Consider the following 19,636-nt stretch of genomic DNA (forward strand, 5'->3'; position numbering starts at 1 on the left):
AGCCCCACCCACTAAGCTGTTCTTTCTCTTGCTTCTGCTGCTTGCAGATTGATGACACTGGCACATTCCAAGTAATAATGGTTCCATCCGGGACTGACTACGCGCCAGCATTAGAGAGACTACAGCGGTGTACTTTCTGCTATGGTAAGACCCACAGAGAGAACATAATTTGATCAGGGCTGTTAAACACACTGAGTCACCGTTGGCAGGAGTGGCTGGACCTTGGCAGCAGGAGTAAGAGTGGCCTTGGGAAGATTTCCCTGGGGGCTCTGGGCTCACTTCCTCATACTGCATGGTCCACAGATGGAGCTCCAGCAAGCAGGGCTCCTCCCAGGTATCGTAGCAGGAGGATCGCATTCCAGGCCTCTACACTTGTGCAACTTCCAGGAAACAGTAATGATTATTAGAAAAACTTAGCCTGTCTCATTGCCAAGTTTTTCATGCTGTAAAGTATATTTATGTGTCTTCTAAATCTCAAACATTCATGACTCCCAAGAAACGCTCTATAGTACAAGTGGAAATTAGTAGAATTCCATCATTTCTCATTGCAGAGAGAAATCAAAAAGATTTGCCACACTTGTTTGTCTCTTGTGTTTTATACACAATGTATAGGCCTAGCTAGAGAAGCAGCTGTGGGTGAGTATGCTAGTAATTTGAGTGTTCCAATAATTATGAAAACACTGGAAGCCACTGCAGTCACCAGTGGGTATGATTTCTAACAGTTATCATGCATTCATTATGTGCCATGGACTGCTCTGCTTTATGTGACATTGGTGGTAGTGCTAATGATAGTTAATATTGAAGCTATTGTGCTTATTCTGTTCCAAGCACTCTTCTCATTTTCTCATCCCATCCTTCTAATCACCCTCAGACATTTGAACTATTACTAGCTCCACTTTATAGATGATGAAAATGAGGCTTGGAGAGGTGAGATGATTTGCCTGGACTGCACATCCACAGGAGATCCAAGAAGGCTGGCCTCACAACGCAGCCATTTATGAGTAACAGAAATGCCATTATTCTCCCTGGACTTGGTACTTGGCTTTGAAGAAAATGCTTGATTCTTCTCCTCCTCCATGTGTGTCAATGGGATGCTAATGCTTGCCATATAAGTGATCTCACAGGGAGGTGGTAACTCCGAGTGAGAAGTGAGATTGCTTCGGATGCCCCTCTATTCTTTGTTTTGCCTCTGCTTGCCTCATTAGTGTCTCTCCTTTCTTCCCCTTCTCCCCGTCCCCTCAGCACAGGGTTGGTTAGGCACTAGCCCTCCACAGCTGACTGTGCTGTGAGGGGGGCTACCCAGCCCAGCCTCAGCAGGACTTTCAGACACGTCAATTACACTTGTGTGCCGGTATGTTGCACAGTGAGAAGTTGTACATGTGTGACTGGGGATAGATTTTGGCCCCATTTCTTGGCTGAAATCCTGGTTTTGTCTCCAAGGCATATAAGGAAAGATATTTTGGCTGTCATCTCCTGCAATTAAAAACCCCCACAAAATTGAGCAAATGGGCAGCCTGCTGTCTCTGGTTTTAGAAACTGCCTTGCACATAGGTGACTGTTCTGTCATCCAACCATTAAACGCGGTCATAAAGTTTTACTGAATTTCAGTAAGGGAAACATAACTTGTGCAAAGCCACATCTTTATGGAGTACATGAGCAAGACTGAAGTTAGGAAGTTTGCTACACCCCCAAGGATCTGCATTCTGGTTTTTAACCTTTCATCTGACTGCTTTTATTCCTGCCCATTCCAAGTACCAGCTGTCCACATGCTTGTTATTCCATTTCTCTTTCATCTCTTTAGTTTTTAAAGAGGTATTCTCAGACTTAACCATCAATTATTACTGAAAACATCAAGATTGCAGAAGTTAGCCTTGGAAGGGTCCTCTGGGCAAATCTGACCCACCCACCTAACTGTGCAAGATTGAGGCCTAGTGGTGACTTGGGCCAGAACCCAGGCATCCCGGCTCTTAGGCCACAGGGCCTCCCCACTGCCACACCACATGGCCTTATGGCTCATAATAAACCCTGACTTCATATATGGAAACTTCTAGAAACACTAGCATATGATTTGACAGAATGCTTTTACTCTCTTACCATCAGTCCCTTCTGTTAAATCAGATTGGGTGACTTTTAAAATCCTTCCATTTCCAATTTTTTTTTTATTCCTCTGAATGTTCATTGTGGTCAGATTCAATGAAATTCAGTCTCTGCTTTATTACTACAAATTCTTTTGCTAAATAAGATATGCATATTTATTTAAATGACCCCATATTGTATGAAAGCCTATTAATATGCAACATTTATATTCATGTACTTAACAAACACGTATTGAGCTTTCAAGCAACCTGGAGATACAAACACAAGCGTAGTTTTGTCCTTAGTGTCCACACACAGATGGACATGGAGTTACAAACCTTTATTTAAATTGAGGTAGAAGAATCTGTTGCTTTTTTTCACTCTTTTTAAGCATATTACTTTTCATAGTAGAACAACGTGAACCTTAATGATAAGGACCATTGGTTTAACCTGTATTTTGTCTATCTAGAGAGATCATTAGCTTTTATGTCATGATAAAGTATACTCGTATATGAAATAAACTGTCTACTTCAATCTTTATAAACTTAAAATACAGCCCAGATTAAGGTTCTGTTGAAAGCAGCCTAATTTTTAAAAGTCAAATGCCTTGGTGAATGGAATTCAAGACACCAACTACGTATAAAATCTGTACATTTTAAATATAGATACAAACCATGGACTAGGAAATAATCTGTTTTTGATATCAAAGCCTTTTAGTGACTATTCTAAGATCAAAGATTATGCAGTTTCCAAATGTTAAAATATTTGAGATGCTATCTTTTCTGTCCAGCCTGTTTTAGTAACCCTGTGTGACTTTTGTTGGCAGATGTATGCAAGCCAGACACTTTTTGCGATGAAGCCAAACCACCCCCTGCACAGTCTTACATGGATGCTGCTTTCCTTCTGGACAGCTCTCGGCATGTGCAAAGTGCTGAATTTGAAGACATGAGACACTTTTTGGGAGCACTCTTAGATCACTTTGAGATTAGCCCAGAGCCTGAGACCTCTGTCACTGGAGACCGGGTGGCCCTATTAAGCCATGCTCCCCCCAATTTCCTACCCAACACTCAGAAGAGTCCTGTTAAAACTGAGTTCAACCTTACCACCTACAATAGTAAGCGCCTCATGAAGAGGCACATGGAACAATCAGTTCAACAACTAAATGGAGATGCTTTTATTGGTCATGCCTTACAGTGGACCCTGGACAATATCTTTTTAAATACACCCAACATGAGAAGAAACAAAGTCATATTTGTCATATCTGCTGGGGAAACCAATCACTTGGACAGGGAAACCTTAAAGAAAGAATCCTTAAGAGCCAAATGTCAAGGTTATGCCCTATTTGTGTTTTCCCTTGGCCCTGCTTGGAATGACAAAGAACTAGAAGATCTAGCCAGCTACCCTTTGGATCACCACTTGGTCCAGCTTGGCCGAATTCATAAACCTGATCACAGATATAGTGTGAATTTTGTGAAATCCTTTGTAAACTCAATCAGGCGTAAGTCATAAAATCTGTTCTTTCTTATACATTAAGAGTATATTTGATATTCCCAAAAGAAGAGTTGATGAACTGACATGGATTCTTGGAAACCGTTGTCTTCAAGGGTACCACAGGGTCAGAAAGGAAAATTTGTAATGATGGATGGTGAAGAGAGGAAACCTCTGATTCCTAGCATTTAATTTTCTGGCTCATCTTTTTTATGCCTCTAGTTCCTATGGAGAAGCAATCATAACAAGCAGCTGCTCACACATCTGTCTGCATAGAGCAATATAGTCTGTTATAAAGCAGAAATCCTTGCCACGTTATATTAACACACTGCCCTTCGATGGAAAGCTTCATCAGTTAACATACCAAAAGAGAAAGCCAAAGAAAAATTTAACAATTCTTGGCTTTGCTTTTTTATAAGTTCCAAAAGCAGAGTTTGAGATATTAGGAGATACCATTTTACCTGTCAGGATGAAAGATACATCCTTGCAAAATTTTCTCAGCCTTGTTAATGACTTTTTATGATTCCAGCAATTAATGTAATTGGTGCTCATAAAAAAGAAACATAGGCTGTATTTCTTAGAATAATTTTGCCTTGAAGTATGCAATTCACTTTGTATGCAATGGAATGGGTAAAAAGAAGCCATATCCTACTATTACTCTGGAGGTTGAAAAGTAGCCAGATTTCTGAACATTTGCATGGTGAATGAACCCGTAGAGTTCAGATAAAGAAAAGTGAATACACAGGCTAAAGAACAACCAATGTAGCTTATGGGAGAATCTGAATGCATCTCAAATTTGTCCCTGACATTACACAGTGAGACAAGTTAAGGCTGCAAAGACAGACTAGTCACTATAGGTGAGGTCTAAGGAGCCTGGGGAAATTGTTTGATAGTACCAATGTCATGTCCTGTGATTCTCCAAATGTGAGTCTAGGACCTACATCATCAGCATCACCTGGGAGCACATGAAAAAATTCAGAATTTCAGGCTCTACTCCAGAAATTCTGAACCAGAATCTTCATTTTAATCAAATTTCCAGGTGATTCATATTCACATTATAGTTTGAGAAACACTGGAGCAACAAGCTCCTAGAACAAAATTTGGGTGGATATGTTTTGGAATAAGAAATCAGAAAGAGGATCTAGAAAAAAGATGTCAGGAAGCGTTCTGGAAAAAAAAGTACAAGGCACTTGTAAGGGTAAAACAAGAACACACTGAAAGACTGAGAAACTTGTCAAGAAACATTCCTTATGAGGCAAAAAAATACTGAAAGAATATTTAAGATGGAATTTCCTTCCTTACTCCCCCAAAACTCTTCATGGCATTTTATAGTAATTAGTCAAAGTATAGGATTAGATAATGACACCCACTACCAACCCAGGGAAAGGAAAAAAACATTTTTAGAATTACGTGGGGTAGATGAGAGATACATAAGGTGCTTTCAGAAAACAATTATACACTATTTTTCTAGAACCTGAGTATTTAGAAATCTATCTTTAGAATACAGCTGTAAAAGCAGACGTTGAAAAAGGGTTGACATAATCATAGAGCAAGCCCACAGACTCATACTCATTCAACATCAACACATATGTATCAGGCATCTACTCCGAGCCACTCACAGTTCAGGTGTGGGGGTATCTTTTAAGATTTTATTTATTTTAGAGAGCACAAGCTTAGTAGGGTTGGGGGAACTAAGGGGGATAGAAAGAAATCTCAAGCAGACTCTGCACTGCACATGGGGTCCAACCCAGGGCTCAATCTCAAGACCCTGAGATCATGACCTGAGCAGAATGAGGAGTCAGATGCTTAACCGAGCCACCCAGGTGCCCCAGGGTGTGGGGGTATTAAGGAATGACCAAAACAGACATTGTCACTGCCCTCCTGGATATCCTAGTTCAGGTCCCTCTCTGACTGTTATTTAACACCATGCTGTGACAGAGGTGGCCATTAAGACCAGTCCACATCAGAAACAATACATTTTCTAAGAGAAACAAAATCAACAAACAACCTGATGCAGATAAAAAAAATTAAAAATAAAGTGTACAACATCACAGTCTTGGGTCATTCAGTCTAGAACTACAGTCTAGTGCAACAGAAATTTTAGAGAGGGTGCTCTATCACAACCCAGGACAAACTTGCTACTTACAATGACCCTTGATCACCAAGGAAGAGATTTAATTGCATTTACCAAGTCTGTTCAGTTTAAGGCTTCAAGGAAATAAATAATACATTTTTTTAAAAGTTTCTCATCAATAATGGCTTTTAAATGTTTAAATTGTGTGGGAAGAGGCATGGTTTGTTATTTTAAAAAATTTATATACTTCCAAATGAAGTGAGCCACTAATGAATTAAACCCAAGATGGCACTATTGTTACTGTTGTTAATGATACAGAAACCATAAAGGGAATATTCCTTTCCCTTTGCATTTTGATATTACAAAGGAGAAAATAAAAAATAACCAGTCTAAATAGTTCATGTCAATTAAAGATCAGACTTTTAGGACTGGCTCATAGTATCTCCTCTAATGTTGACGAACTTTAGCAGCTCAAGGCATCTTATTAAAAAGTAAGTTGAATGTTCCTCATATAAATTCAGCAGAGATGTATTTTCTAAACTCAGTTTTAGAGACTTCCCTGAACAACCTGCTTTCATCTCATATGGCTACCTTAGTTGGTATCTTCCTTTGATGAATATCAAAAAAAGTGTTACTTTGCATACAGAACAGATTGTTGTAATGTTAATAGCCATGAATTAGAGACTCATCACAGATTTTTCTCTTCCTAGGTGCAATCAACAAATATCCACCAATAAGCTTCAAAATGAAGTGCAATAGACTCACCTCTACAGATGTGAAGCAGCCTCCACGGCAGTGGAGAAGGTAAATAGTGTGGCCCCCTTTCTTCTTATTCTCTGTAATTGTTTCCTCCTCCTTTTCTTTCTCTTCCTCTTCCATCCTATTTGGACAAAATCTATTGCTACATGCTATTAAAATATAATGTGAGGGAATAAGAGATAATAAAAAATGACTAGGTTGATCTGAAAAACCACCAGAATTTTTTAAAAGTGGAAAATCGAAATGTAGAAATAAAACAACCAATGGGACACTTCAGTGGCAATGAGCATACTTAATGACCAGATAGTTGTTTCTAAATATCATTCCCCACTCAAAGGAACCAGGGTTTCTTGGAGAAATAGCTCATTCTAGACTGTAGCAGGCAAAGTACAACATGACTCTCAAATATTTATAATGCAAGAAAGTAGTCAAAAACTAGCAGTGTCATGTCAAAAAGACAAAAAAGCTATCTTGAAAAGATTCCCACTGGCCCAATTTTGTACAGTTTGACATCAGAAAGAAAAATGGTAATGGAATATAACAGAATGAATTTTCAAAATCCACAAGTCTATATAGAGATCAGAAAAGGATGAGGGTAGTAAAAGCTCTTTTTTATAGAAGTATGAAGGCTAATAAATATAAAAGAAAATGGTAGAATTTTAAAAATCACCAATTTGTGGGGTGCCTTGGTGATGTAATTGGTTAAATGTCCAGCTCTTGGTTTCAGCTTAGGTCGTGTCTCAGAGTTGTGAGATCAAGCCCCACATTGGGCTCTGTGTTCAGCACAGAGTCTGCTTAGGAATCTCTTTCCTTCTTCCTCTGACTCTCCTGTTCATGCATGTTCTCTCTTGCTCATGAATAAATAAATCTTTTTAAAAATCACCAATTTGCAATCTCTAGTGTAATAACAGAGTCAGACAAGAATCAAGGAATGCTAAAATGACTGGGTGACAGGTCGTTTGGGTACAGGGTCCCAGAGCCATTCACATATTACTAACTTATTAATTATGAAGAAAGGAAATCTGCATGTACATGCCAAGATCTGGTAGTTCCCACTGTGTCCAAGATTTGACATTATGTGCTTCATAGGTGATACAGGGGGTGATATAACACCTATGTGAGATTCTTGCAGGTAATGTTTGACCCAAGTCTCATAATGAGGAAACCATTAGCCAATTCCAGAATGTGGATTTCTTCAGAACAGCAGACCTAGTCAGAGGTTTCAAGAGGCTGTCATGAGCTGCAAGGAGTTGTAATATTCTAAAATGGAAGAGATAAGGAATCATAACCATCAAACATAATGGTGTGAACCTTGACTGGATCCCATGCCAGAAGAAAATCTCATATAAATGACATCTGGTGGACAGCAGGGGAAATTGAGTATGAATAATACATCAGATGGTATTATTGATTCATGTGGATTTCCTTATGTGTAGTAATAATATCCTGTTCATATGAGAGAATGTTTTTGTTCTTGAGATAGGTATGTTGAAGTATTTAAAGGTAACATTTATAATGTCTGCAGTCTGTTTTCAGGTGGTTTTCCTAAAAGGAAATAGGATGGGTTTTTTGTGTGTGTGCACATATATGAGTGTCTATGCATATATGGATATGTGTATGCATATATGTGTGTGTATACACAGAGTAACAAAATGGTAACATTTGGAAAACCAAATAGGTGAAAAGTATATAGGTATTTATTTATTCATGGTTCTGTTCTTTACAATATTCTGTGAATTAAAAAAAACTTCTAAAACTCAGTGGATGAATTAAACAGAATAACAGACACATCTAAAGAGATACATAATGAACTAGAAAATAAAGCTGAAGAAATCACTGGGCATACAGAGAAGATAAATATAAGTTTAGAGACAGGATAGAATGGAAAGATCTATATCAAATTGGAATTCTTGAAATCAGATAAAATAAAAATAATTAATGAGGTAATATTTAAATACATCAAGAGATGATCATTTTCAAGAACTTATGAAAGATATGAATTAAAAGATGATGAAAAGATATAATGGGTAGGATAAATAAAAAGAAAGCAACAGACATGGCTTAGGGGAACACAGACACCAAGCCAAAGAAAAAAAGCAACCTCATAGAGATTATCTACAAAGAAACTACAATTAGCTGGATTTATCAGTAGCAATAGTGGAAGTCACAAAACGGTTAAGAACTTTTAAAGTGGGATCCCTGGGTGGCGCAGCGGTTTGGCGCCTGCCTTTGGCCCAGGGCGCGATCCTGGAGACCCGGGATCGAATCCCACGTCGGGCTCCTGGTGCATGGAGCCTGCTTCTCCCTCTGCCTATGTCTCCGCCTCTCTCTCTCTCTGTGTGTGTGACTATCATAAATAAATAAATTTAAAAAATTAAAAAAAAACTTTTAAAGTAATGGAAGAACATTTTATCTACTTAGAAAAACTGTCTTTAAAAAGTGGTAAAACAAAGATAATTAGCATAAACAAAAAACAGTTCACCACAAAGACTTTTGCTACAGATACTTCTAAACTATGTACTTCGCTGAGTGAAATAAGTCAATCGGAGAAGGACAAACATATGTTCTCATTCATTTGGGGAATATAAATAATAGTGAAAGGGAATATAAGGGAAGGGAGAAGAAATGTGTGGGAAATATCAGAAAGGGAGACAGAACGTAAAGACTGCTAACTCTGGGAAACGAACTAGGGGTGGTAGAAGGGGAGGAGGGTGGGGGGTGGGAGTGAATGGGTGACGGGCACTGGGGGTTATTCTGTATGTTGGTAAATTGAACACCAATAAAAAATAAATTAAAAAAAATAAAGAAAAATAAAAAAATAATAAAAAATAAACTATGTACTTCAAGGAAAATAAAAATGACCACAGAAGGAAGAGCTGAGATGCAACACTAATAAATGATCAATATTTGACAACATTTAGCAAATCAAATATTAGATTTTTAAGTAATATCTAATTTGTACAGTTACAAAAAAACCTACTTGTTAATAAAGATATGAAAATAAAATATTGGCACTTGGTTTAACAGAAAAAAACAGACTATACATATTAACAAATATTATTTAAACTTGAGAAAATGTTCGGACAACAAAATCATCTTTTGTTATTAAAAAAAAATGAATTGGAGCCTTAAGGGTAAAAAAGAGTGGCATTGAAAAACTAGATAGTAATAATAAAGGTCATGGGGAAGTAAATGGAGTTAAGGGCCCTAGGAACTTGAATTGTTTGGGCTGGCAGTTAGGCTACTGAAAGACTTTAGACTCTCTTAAAAATGCATTTGAAATTGTGATGGCACCTGTGAAAAAGAAAAATGGAAAGTGGCTAACTACCAAAAATATAGTGAGGGAAAATGGAATAAAAACAACACAAATATATTTTTAAAATAAAAAGGCAAAGAAAGGAGGGGGAGAAGGACCAGCAGAAGGCAAAAAGTAAAACAGCAGAATCAAATCCATTTAAATATATCAGGAGTCATGATAAACACAGATTAAAAAACATGCCAGTTACAGAGATGGATGAACTTAAGAAACAAAATCCAGCTATAACTTGCTTTCAATTAGACACAGGCACAAAATGAGGACATGGAAAAGTTGAAAGTAAAATTATGGAAAAAAGACAACAGGTAAAATTTTTTATCTGGAAATTTAATATATACTGCTCTATGTAGATGATATATACAAACCTAGTAACCAGAAAAAATGAAGCTAGAATATAGCATATTAATATCAAGTAAAATATTCTTTTTAACAAAACCATTTTGTAGGAATAAAAAGCTACTACATTATGCATAGTGTTCAATTCAGGAAAAAGATATAACACTTCTAAATTTCTAAGACAGTAATAAAATAATCTTAAAATACAAAGTGGAAATCAAAAAACAAGGAGAAATTGCCATTTAACTATCATTAGAGTTGGAAATTTCAGTACATCAGTTTGAATACTGATCTGTCAAGCAGACAAAAATGAGTAAAGATATTGAAGATTCAATCATAAGTAACAAACGATTAAAAGGCTCATTTAGAATCCTGCATAGAAAAATGAGACATTCTTCTGAAGAACACATGTAACATTAACTAGTTGAATCAAGGTGGAGAGTTCAGTAGATGTTCATTGTGCAATTTTTAACTTATCAAGCAGTTGTCAACAAAACTCTAAGAACTAGTGTCATAAAATCCATATTGTATGATCAGAATTCAATTATGTTAGAAATTAATAAAGATGTTATTTTTAAAGTCCATGCATCTTTAAAATCACATTTCTAAATAAAAAAATTATAATGAAAATTTTTAAATACAACTGTATAAGATGTTATATGTCAAAACTTGTGGGATATGTCAGAAGTCAAAAATTTAGGAAACTTTATAAGTCTTAATTCTTGTGTTAGGCAAAATTTTAAAACTCTAAAAGCTGATGAGCTAAACATTGCTTAAGGTGTTATAGAAAAAGAAAAAATATATGTACCCTAAGAAAGGAATAAGAGTAGAACTTAATATTTTTTAATTAAGATATTTCTAAGAGTATCAACAAAGGCAAACGTTTTTTAAAATTTAATAATATACATATATATTTTTTGCATGCATGAACATCACATTTTTTAGAATTAGAAATAATTGCAGTTAAGAGATTGGTTCAGTGGAAAATCATGCTGTACTACCACACACACATGTGCGCTCACCTCACATCTGAGTGAAATCAAATGTGTACCAGCCCCACAGGAATCAGGCAAATGCCTTGGATAGTGTGTGCCTACTTTTAGTGTGCAGTGTCTGCATGTCTATGTGGTGATCAGGGCCAGAGAGAAGCACTCTCGATCCAGATTCCCCCAGCTCCAGAAGCTCTGCGAAGCCTCTGCCTCAAATCTCCTTACCTCCTGGGGAAGCAGGGAACTGTCCAGCAGCAAATGCTTCCTGAACTCAGGCCTAAAACAGGCTTGGAAAAAATAAAAAATAAAAAATAAATAAAACAGGCTTGGGCGGTCAGTCCACAAGGAGCAGGGCTCCCCCTGCTGCAGGTGTCCGGCAGCATGGAAAGGAGCTTACCATTTGCATTTGCACTGGGCTCCACATATTATGTAGCTGGCCATAAGTGCCAAAGGCCAGTCTATACAAATGAGAAGGCGTTTTTGGAAACCATTCCTACCATGCGTTTTGCTTAAAGATCAGTATGAGTGGAGGGGATTCACAGTATTTTTGGGCAGGATGTTTCTTCCCCTTCTTCACATTGCCCTAAATATACTTGAGGCTCCATTTCTCCTATGCTTTTGAAATGGGGAAATGATGGGAAGTGGCTCAGACATCAGGAACTGGGACATGAAATCCATACCACTGTTGGTAAACTCCCTGATGATGCCTTAACCTAGGACACCCCAGGCCTTCTCTAAGTTACCAAAGACCATAATAAAAGGTAACAAGCCACACAGCTGTTTCTGAAACTCCCTGCCTGAGCCTTTCAAGAGAAGTGAGGCAGAATTGAGCACATAATTGAGGGAGCTGAGACTGCCTGCTAGGTAAGATGCCTGGTCATAAAGATGACTTGCCAGGTCTCAGAATGACTTGCATAATAATTAGATCATTCTACTGTGAGGTTTTGAGAAATACAGGTAGAAGCTGGTTCTTACCAGATGGTAAAGAAAGGAACTGAACAAAAGCAACAAAGGAGACAGATGGCCAATAAGGGTGAGAATGTAGGGTAGCCTCTTTGTAAGCACTTTGATCGGCTCAGAGACAATAAAAGACAGAAAGCCACCTGCTTATTGCTTCATCCAGTCAGGGAAGCTCTTAGGCCAGATTTGAAAGCCGTAACAGATCAGAGCCAGAAAAATCAAATTGTAAAAAATGGACATAGTCACCAATGCCATATGAATAATATATCTGTTGTAATTCTACCTTCCAAAGTATGTTTTCTAGACCCACAAAATACGTATTAAAAATAATTCTCAAAATAGAAGCAATCTTATTTGCATTTTCTACTCCAGTACACTCAGTCAACTAGTAAATGCAGCATAGCTGACTCCTGATCATCTACATAGATGGAGGAATCTGTGATCACAGAAACTGAAATTTACAGTTCCACCCACCTCATTTTGTCTAGCTGCCATCTTTCCACAAGCTTTACTGGAGCTGGGCACAAGATGTGAAATGATCAGCTATATTTCATTCCTGTTTCTTTATCTTGACTACCTATTGTTGGAGTTACCAATCAGTAAAGAAGTATCTCAATAGTATGGAATAAAATGAAAAACAGATATTCTAAATTCTTCCCAAACAGGGTAATTAAATGATTCTTACCAAATGTTTATCAAATACAAGCTCCTGTGTATAGTGAAAAAAAGTTCAGAGATACAGTATTTATTATGTTTAACTCTTTTGAGAGTAAAATATTCCAAGGGAGGTAGAGGATAGCGATGTCATGCTATAGAAGCACTTAGCTATTTAACAGCTTTTTCTCAACAAAGAGGGACGAAGAAAACAAAGATAACTAAACTTACCATAAAAAGGATTCAATGGAAAGAGGGAAGTTGGGAGAGGGGTGAAGAGACTAGTATAGATCAAATAAACCCAAGACATGAAAACAGTGTGGTCCAGAGTCAAAAAAAGAATACATTCTCTATGATTGGTAGAGTCATGTTCTGTGCCTATAGACAACTACAACTTTGGAGAATTTGAGCTCCTAATATTTAGTTCTGGAAATAAGAAAACAGAAGAGTAAAAATGGGAGTGTAAATGGTATTTACGCTGAAATTTAGCTTTTTTGGTAGCTAGGAGGTTTGTTGACCAACTTGGCATATTCCTGACAGCACTGATGGAAGTGAATGGAGATACACTTTAGGATTTGAGTTTCAGAAGCCCAGATATATAGTATATAACGGCATGTTTTTTTCTTGGTTTGATGTCTCCTTTGCCTCTATCTCTCATTACAGAGGCAAGAGGAATACGTGGAGTGTGTGTGCACATATGCATGCATTCATGCATGACATGTTCGTGAGAGAAGTGAAATAATTTTAAATTCTTTCTCTTTCACTTATTTTCTAAGTATTTTTGTTTTCATGAGAGACCATTTAAAGCTGGTGAAAGAAGAAAAATCCAAATATGAAGAAATGAATCGTAGTGAATACTGGCACTATTTTCCTAAAGTCAATGTTTGAGTTCTCTTGACTCTTCCCTTGACCACAATTCAGCAAATTTTCGAGGTTATCAGTATTGATAAATCTTCTGTCACCAGGTTCTCACACATTCATTCTAAAAATATTTACAAAAAGCTTGTGTGCCAACCTCCTCATACTTTATCTGTCCAACCAACCCCAGGCCATCTGCTTTCCTGTGATTCTGCACCCATATCTAGATACTTCCAACTAAATATCTTGATGGTTGCAGTGCCTGGGTGCCTCAGTTGAAAGTCTGCCTTCGGCTCAGGTCATAAGCCCACATCAGACTCCCTGCTCCATGGGGAGTCAGACTCTTCCTCTCCCTTTGCCTTTCCCATGCTGCTCATGCTTGCTCTCTTGCATACTCTCAGATAGATGATAGATATGTCTATATCTACAGATATTGATATATATCTTGATGGTTTTCCGTGGTGTCCTAAATAAAAAAAAAAAAAATTCAATGGAAGTAACACCAAGATCTTGGTATCAGAGAGTTGGGTTATTTTTTTTTTTTTTATTGTCCAACTTGCCAACATTTAGCATAACACCCAGTGCTCATCCCGCCAAGTGTCCCCCTCAGTGCCCATCACCCAGAGAGTTGGGTTATAGTCTGTTCTGTCCCTGACATTCACCTTTACATGCAGTTTCCTCATCTAACCAACAGAGTGTCATAGTTAGTCTAGGGGATTTCGAATGTTCCGAAATTCCATATTTGAATGGAATATAAGAATGCTTATGGACCTAAAGCTTTTTCTACCACCTCCCTCTAAAATAAGCTTATCTGAAATGGCTCCCCCCTTCCTGTGCTAACACAGTAACCACTAGCTTTCAATCAAATGAAGTTATAAACTCAGTTCCTTACACTAACTATATTGCAAATGCTCAAAAGATATATGTGGCTAGTGACTGCCATACTGACTGGTGAAGATTATAGGACATTTCCACCAGCAGTTTGAACAGTCAGAACTTCCAGTCAGTACTTGGCTTCTACAATTCCTTGGCCTGTCAATCTGACCAATGATGGCCTTTCAGAATCTGACCCTAGCTATCCTTTACTGTGGAGTTATTCATGACCCCCAAGCTCTTTATGTGCCTGCAGACTGGGTGTTATTTCTATGTCCCCCACTGGCTGTAACACAGTGCCTTCCATAGACAGTCAACATTTGGATGGATGGATATATGAACAGGTGGAAGGAAGGAAGAATGGATGAGTGGGAGGGAGGGAAGAAAGGAGTGGCATTCATTCAGGTTTTCATTAGATAAATGTTTATTGAGTATCTACTATGCTCTCCTAAGGTTCCTGGGATTGCTACGATTACCAGATATGGTCTTGTGAAATTTTCTGTCAGGGAGGGCAGAATAGAGAAAAACAGATCACAAAGAAGTTTATAAGTAAATAAAAATTCAGACAGTGATAGGTTATTAAACAAATGAGCATATTGTGCTGAGCAACCAGGAGACTGGAGACTGGGAAAATTATAGATATAGCAGTCTAATGAGGTACTCTTTGACCTCCGATCTGAATAATGAGAAGAAGCCAGCCATATGAAGTTGGGAGTGGAACATGCTTCATGAAGAAGGAACTTCTCTGTGGAAATGATTTTGCATACTTTAACAAGATGTCTGAGTCTCAGCTTCAGATTTATCTGCCCAGTATAAATCTCCAGTTTAAAAGTCTTAATAAAATTACCCTGAAGGAAGGATGCAACAAGAAATGTGGAAGAAAGGAATTAATATAGGAAGAAACAATTAATATAGTCATTTAACATTTAACATTTAACATTTAGGAAGAAAGAATTAATATAGTCTATTAAAGTGAAAATGGCATTTATCTTCTGTGATGTTTCTCTTCTTTTGTTGTACAGCTTTGTTCCTGGACCACATAAAACTGCCCTCAAAGAAGATGCATTACAGAAGGCAAAGTTCTTTCAAGATAAAAAATATCTTTCAAGAGTAGCAAGAGGCAGCAGAGATATTATTCGAAATCTTACCAGAAACACATTCCATACCTTTAAAAATGGAAAAAAGGTGATAAAAACTGCTCCAAAACAACATGATAAAGCAAGTGCTTGAAGAATTTAGCCTTAGGAAGCATGGTATCTGGATTTAAGTAACTAAATTCACTGCTATAACTATGGGCAACTTTTATCTGGATATCCATCAATATCCAGTTGGGCCGCTTTGGAGGGCTGGACAAAGCACAGATTATAGATTATCAGGCAGTTTTGACCCCTTGCACTCATTGATATTAAAATTGATCTTGTCTATTTCTTTGAGCACTTCTGATATCTCCAGCACTCTGACACATTCAAGAACTGTTATCATTAAAACATGGAAGAATGAAAGAAGTGTTTTGAAAAGTGGAGATATAAACTAATATCTCTAATGGAGATATCTGAAGGTAAATTTTAAATAGTATATACATGAGCCAATGCTAATTCTTTTGATTTAAGTCTGTAAACAGCTTTTGTTCTCTATTTAGTACTGTTTAATGTCCATCTGTTTAACAAAAGGTTAATGTTTTGAAAGATCTCAACATTTAATTTAGAAATTGATGCTTATATGTCATAATTTTGAAAACTTGGCTTTCCGTGATACTATTTATATATATATACATCATCGTCTCTGTGTGGACAGCTAGTTTCTGATAGGCTTGTGCTGGAAGGTTTCCTCCTGCTTTCTGCAGTTGTTTGCTTGGACAGGTAAGAAGCAGAGAATAATTTTCTCTGCCCAACTCCTCTTTAACATACTGAGAAACTTGTTAATTCCCCCCAAAACAAATAATTGCTTTTGAGCTATAAGTTCCCTCATTATATAGAGCCTCCTAACTGGCCATTTTGATGGACTTTATTCTTTACCATTGTTATATATATATATATATTATTTTTTACCAATCCATATATTCTTTAGACAAGGAGAATAAAGACAACTTGTAATGGGTGAAGCTGAGTTACTTTTACCCATCAAGAAGCTACTTAGTCAACAGTGAATAGTACCAAACAGGACAGACCAAGATCTAAATACAGTCTTAGAGTCTTAAATGCATATTGTGTTTGGAAAAGGTAAAATTGTTAATGTTTTAATCTACAAATCCATTTGGGATTGCAAAGATGTACAGAGATGCACAGAGATCAGAGTTAGTTAAAGCAGGAAAGGTCTTCCGAATGCCTCGCCTCCAGTAGAATTCTGACAGCTTGCTCCCTCCTTACCCACATCCAGATCACAAAATTCTTTATCTTATTAGACCAATATTTTCAACAACTAAACATCAAATTAATTAATTTAGACACAATATTTGGACCTTACCTTGACTTGTCAGAGCTGGCTCGAGTTGGTAACAACAGCCCTGCTTGGATGCATGGCTGATGGCTACTGGCACCTAAGGTCATCTTTTCTTTCTTCATGAAACAAAGGCCATCTACACTGTTTTAAAACCACTTCTACCATCCTTACTCAGGTAACTCCATAGAGATAACTCCCAATTCCTTCGGAGGGGCATGGAGTTAAAAATGTCATATTCATACTCAGGAAATAGAAAAGAATAAAACATATCATCAGCTTGCTTCATACCATAAGTGGTGCTTAGGGGTTCAGGAAAAAATTATGTTTCAAGTAGAGGAAATTGATGAACAACATTTAAGAATTTTAATAAAAGGGCCTTTTCTGGTTAACTTTGGATTAAGCAAAAACTCTTCCTGTTTACTGCTAGAAATACTTAAAAAAATGTATTTGTCTATTTTTCTGCATTGATAAAGTATACCAAAAATTTTTGCCCTTGGTAATAGATTATTTTAGCATTTCAGGTCATCTTTATAATCCTTAACAGATGAAGGGTCTGTAAGTACTAAGTTCCTTTTTAAAAATCCCTAATATTAGCATTTCTCATGATTTACTTCTTTCTCCTAGAAGGGAAAAGCAGCAAAAATTTGGGTGTAAATTAAATAGACCCCTATTTAAACCACAAATCGCACAAATAGTGGTGCATCCTGGTTTAAACATGTAAATTAATTGACTATAAAGGACAGGCCTATTATTTCTGCACTAAGCTAGGAGTAAAACATGTTTAAAAAAGTTGAAAAACAAGATGCAACTCAACGTGGCCTTAGATTGTAATAGTAACAATTCAACCAAATTACCCTCTCTTTTAAAGGGGGGAGTTTAAGTGGGAAGAGGAATGGGTGGCAGGAAGATAAGGGGAAAAAAGGATTCCATCTCCATCAGCCCACTCCATTTTCCCCTCAGTATGTTTGTCAGTCATGTAGCTTCGCTAATGGCTCAAGGCTTAAAGTCCTCTCTCAGCCTAACAGTTTATCTCACACAAGTAACCTCCAACCTCTGCAGACACGAATCTGACTTAGTAGCTAGAAACTCTGTATATTTGGTCTTAACAGGCATAAACGGAAGGAGAGGCAATGTAACATGACAATGTCAAAGTTGCAAATCCTACCGTTCCACTAGCTATCTAACCTTGTCAAGGTCCAGGCTCCTAGCTCAGGCCTTTGTGAATGACAGGGTTTTTTGATGAGTTTAGACAGGTAAACTCAAAATTAAGTGCACTGAATCATGAAGCCAGACCTATGCACTGCAAACTGTCAGGTATTTTAAACATTATAAACCGGGATCCCTGGGTGGCGCAGCGGTTTGGCGCCTGCCTTTGGCCCAGGGCGCGATCCTGGAGACCCGGGATCGAATCCCACGTCGGGCTCCCGGTGCATGGAGCCTGCTTCTCCCTCTGCCTGTGTCTCTGCCTCTCTCTCTCTCTCTGTGACTATCATAAATAAATAAAAATTTAAAAAAAAAAAAAATTATAAACCTTTTAGCAAATGGTAAAAATTAAATGTGGAGAGGCAATTAGGTTCATGTACAAATAACTGATAAACTTGAAGGGTTTATTTTTATGGGAAAGGCCAATTGTGGGCTTAAAAACACACCAAAAACGTATACTTTTAAACAACTTAGTCCTTTCCTTTTTTATGCATTTAATAAACAACTGACACTGGATAAAAGCAAGCTGATAGCCCAAGATTCAGAATTTATACTAGAGCCTATAAAAGACAGTAATGATGGCCAAGGAGAGACATTTTTCGACACACAGATCAGTACTGGCAGACTCTAAAACAGGATAAAAAGATATGATAAAGCAGAACAAAATACAGAGACTCCAGAAATGTGAGCATAAGGCCTAGCTCTGCCACTGATTCTTTGAGACACTGAGTCCATTTCTTCAGAACAGATGCTGCTGAAGAGTTTATTCTTCTGCTAAAGTTTACTGTTAAAAACATCAACAACAACAAAAAACCCTTAAGATGTTTGAATACAGTTTATTGGCTGGTTTGAATAGCAAAAATGTGTTTACATTATAATAGCTTACAACCATCTTTATCAATACAAAGTAAACTTGGATCATAGAAGTCTTAGCATTTTGAACTCCTTGCCTCTGTAACATACAAAATAAAAAGTTCCAGATACTGCTGGCTGATTCCTGCAGAGATAAATGCATGGGTATACATACTAGTTGAGTGCAACTTCTGTAACCACCTTGGATGGGATCTGTTTAATCATGAAACAGTAATATAGAGACATAATTTTGAAAAGGAATCTCACTTCTGTCCTCTAAAAATACCTTTGCTCTCAAGTTACAGTATACTTATAAATTTATTACAAATTATACAGACCTCTAGGTTTTCATTTCCACACCTTAACAATTCCATCTCTAGATGCAGTTACAATGAAGCCCTGTGTTGTCTGGAACGTGGCCACATCTGTGATGATATCATGGTGTCCCACAGGCAGAGATTCTGGGCCCTTCCGTGGGGTGTCATCACTCGGTCCTACTTTCTGCTTATTCTGGATCTCCTGTTTCATAGTTAAAAGTCATGGAGAAAACCGGAAGTTAAAAGTCTGTACCATATTGTATCTCTTAACAGTACTGTTGCTTCTGGGACAGGTAATTATTGTTAAAGCTAAAACTTCCTGTGAGGTGGTCATCCCTTCACAGATACACTGAGTAAAATGATACTCTCTTTTCCAGGAGTAGCCTCTTAGAAATACGGAAAACTTATAAACAGGCCAATAATCTGTACATATTATCTTTTG

At 37.4% G+C, this 19,636-nt stretch overlaps 2 protein-coding genes across 4 annotated transcripts in view; one reads left to right on the plus strand and one right to left on the minus strand.

The window, feature by feature from the left end:
* COL6A6 (collagen type VI alpha 6 chain) overlaps positions 1 to 18,828 on the plus strand; it is a 142,547-nt gene extending 123,719 nt beyond the window's left edge. Inside the window, exons 34-37 of one of the 2 annotated variants that reach the window (XM_038570820.1) lie at positions 48 to 144; positions 2,903 to 3,574; positions 6,349 to 6,442; positions 7,530 to 9,046. In XM_038570820.1, coding sequence (XP_038426748.1) covers positions 48 to 144; positions 2,903 to 3,574; positions 6,349 to 6,442; positions 7,530 to 7,533 — 867 coding nt within the window. In that variant the 3' untranslated portion in view covers positions 7,534 to 9,046. Of the gene's footprint in view, positions 1 to 47; positions 145 to 2,902; positions 3,575 to 6,348; positions 6,443 to 7,529; positions 9,047 to 15,405 lie in introns of those variants that run through there. The other variant, XM_038570819.1, reaches the window with a different exon arrangement.
* Positions 18,829 to 18,841: 13 nt separating this feature from the next.
* PIK3R4 (phosphoinositide-3-kinase regulatory subunit 4) overlaps positions 18,842 to 19,636 on the minus strand; it is a 71,139-nt gene continuing 70,344 nt past the window's right edge. For both annotated transcript variants that reach the window (XM_038570822.1, XM_038570821.1), the window contains exon 20: positions 18,842 to 19,396. In XM_038570822.1, coding sequence (XP_038426750.1) covers positions 19,226 to 19,396 — 171 coding nt within the window. In that variant the 3' untranslated portion in view covers positions 18,842 to 19,225. The remainder of the gene's footprint in view (positions 19,397 to 19,636) is intronic.

Source organism: Canis lupus, chromosome 23 (genome assembly GCF_011100685.1).
Source record: "Canis lupus familiaris isolate Mischka breed German Shepherd chromosome 23, alternate assembly UU_Cfam_GSD_1.0, whole genome shotgun sequence".
In the NCBI taxonomy this organism is placed as follows: Eukaryota; Metazoa; Chordata; class Mammalia; order Carnivora; family Canidae; genus Canis; species Canis lupus.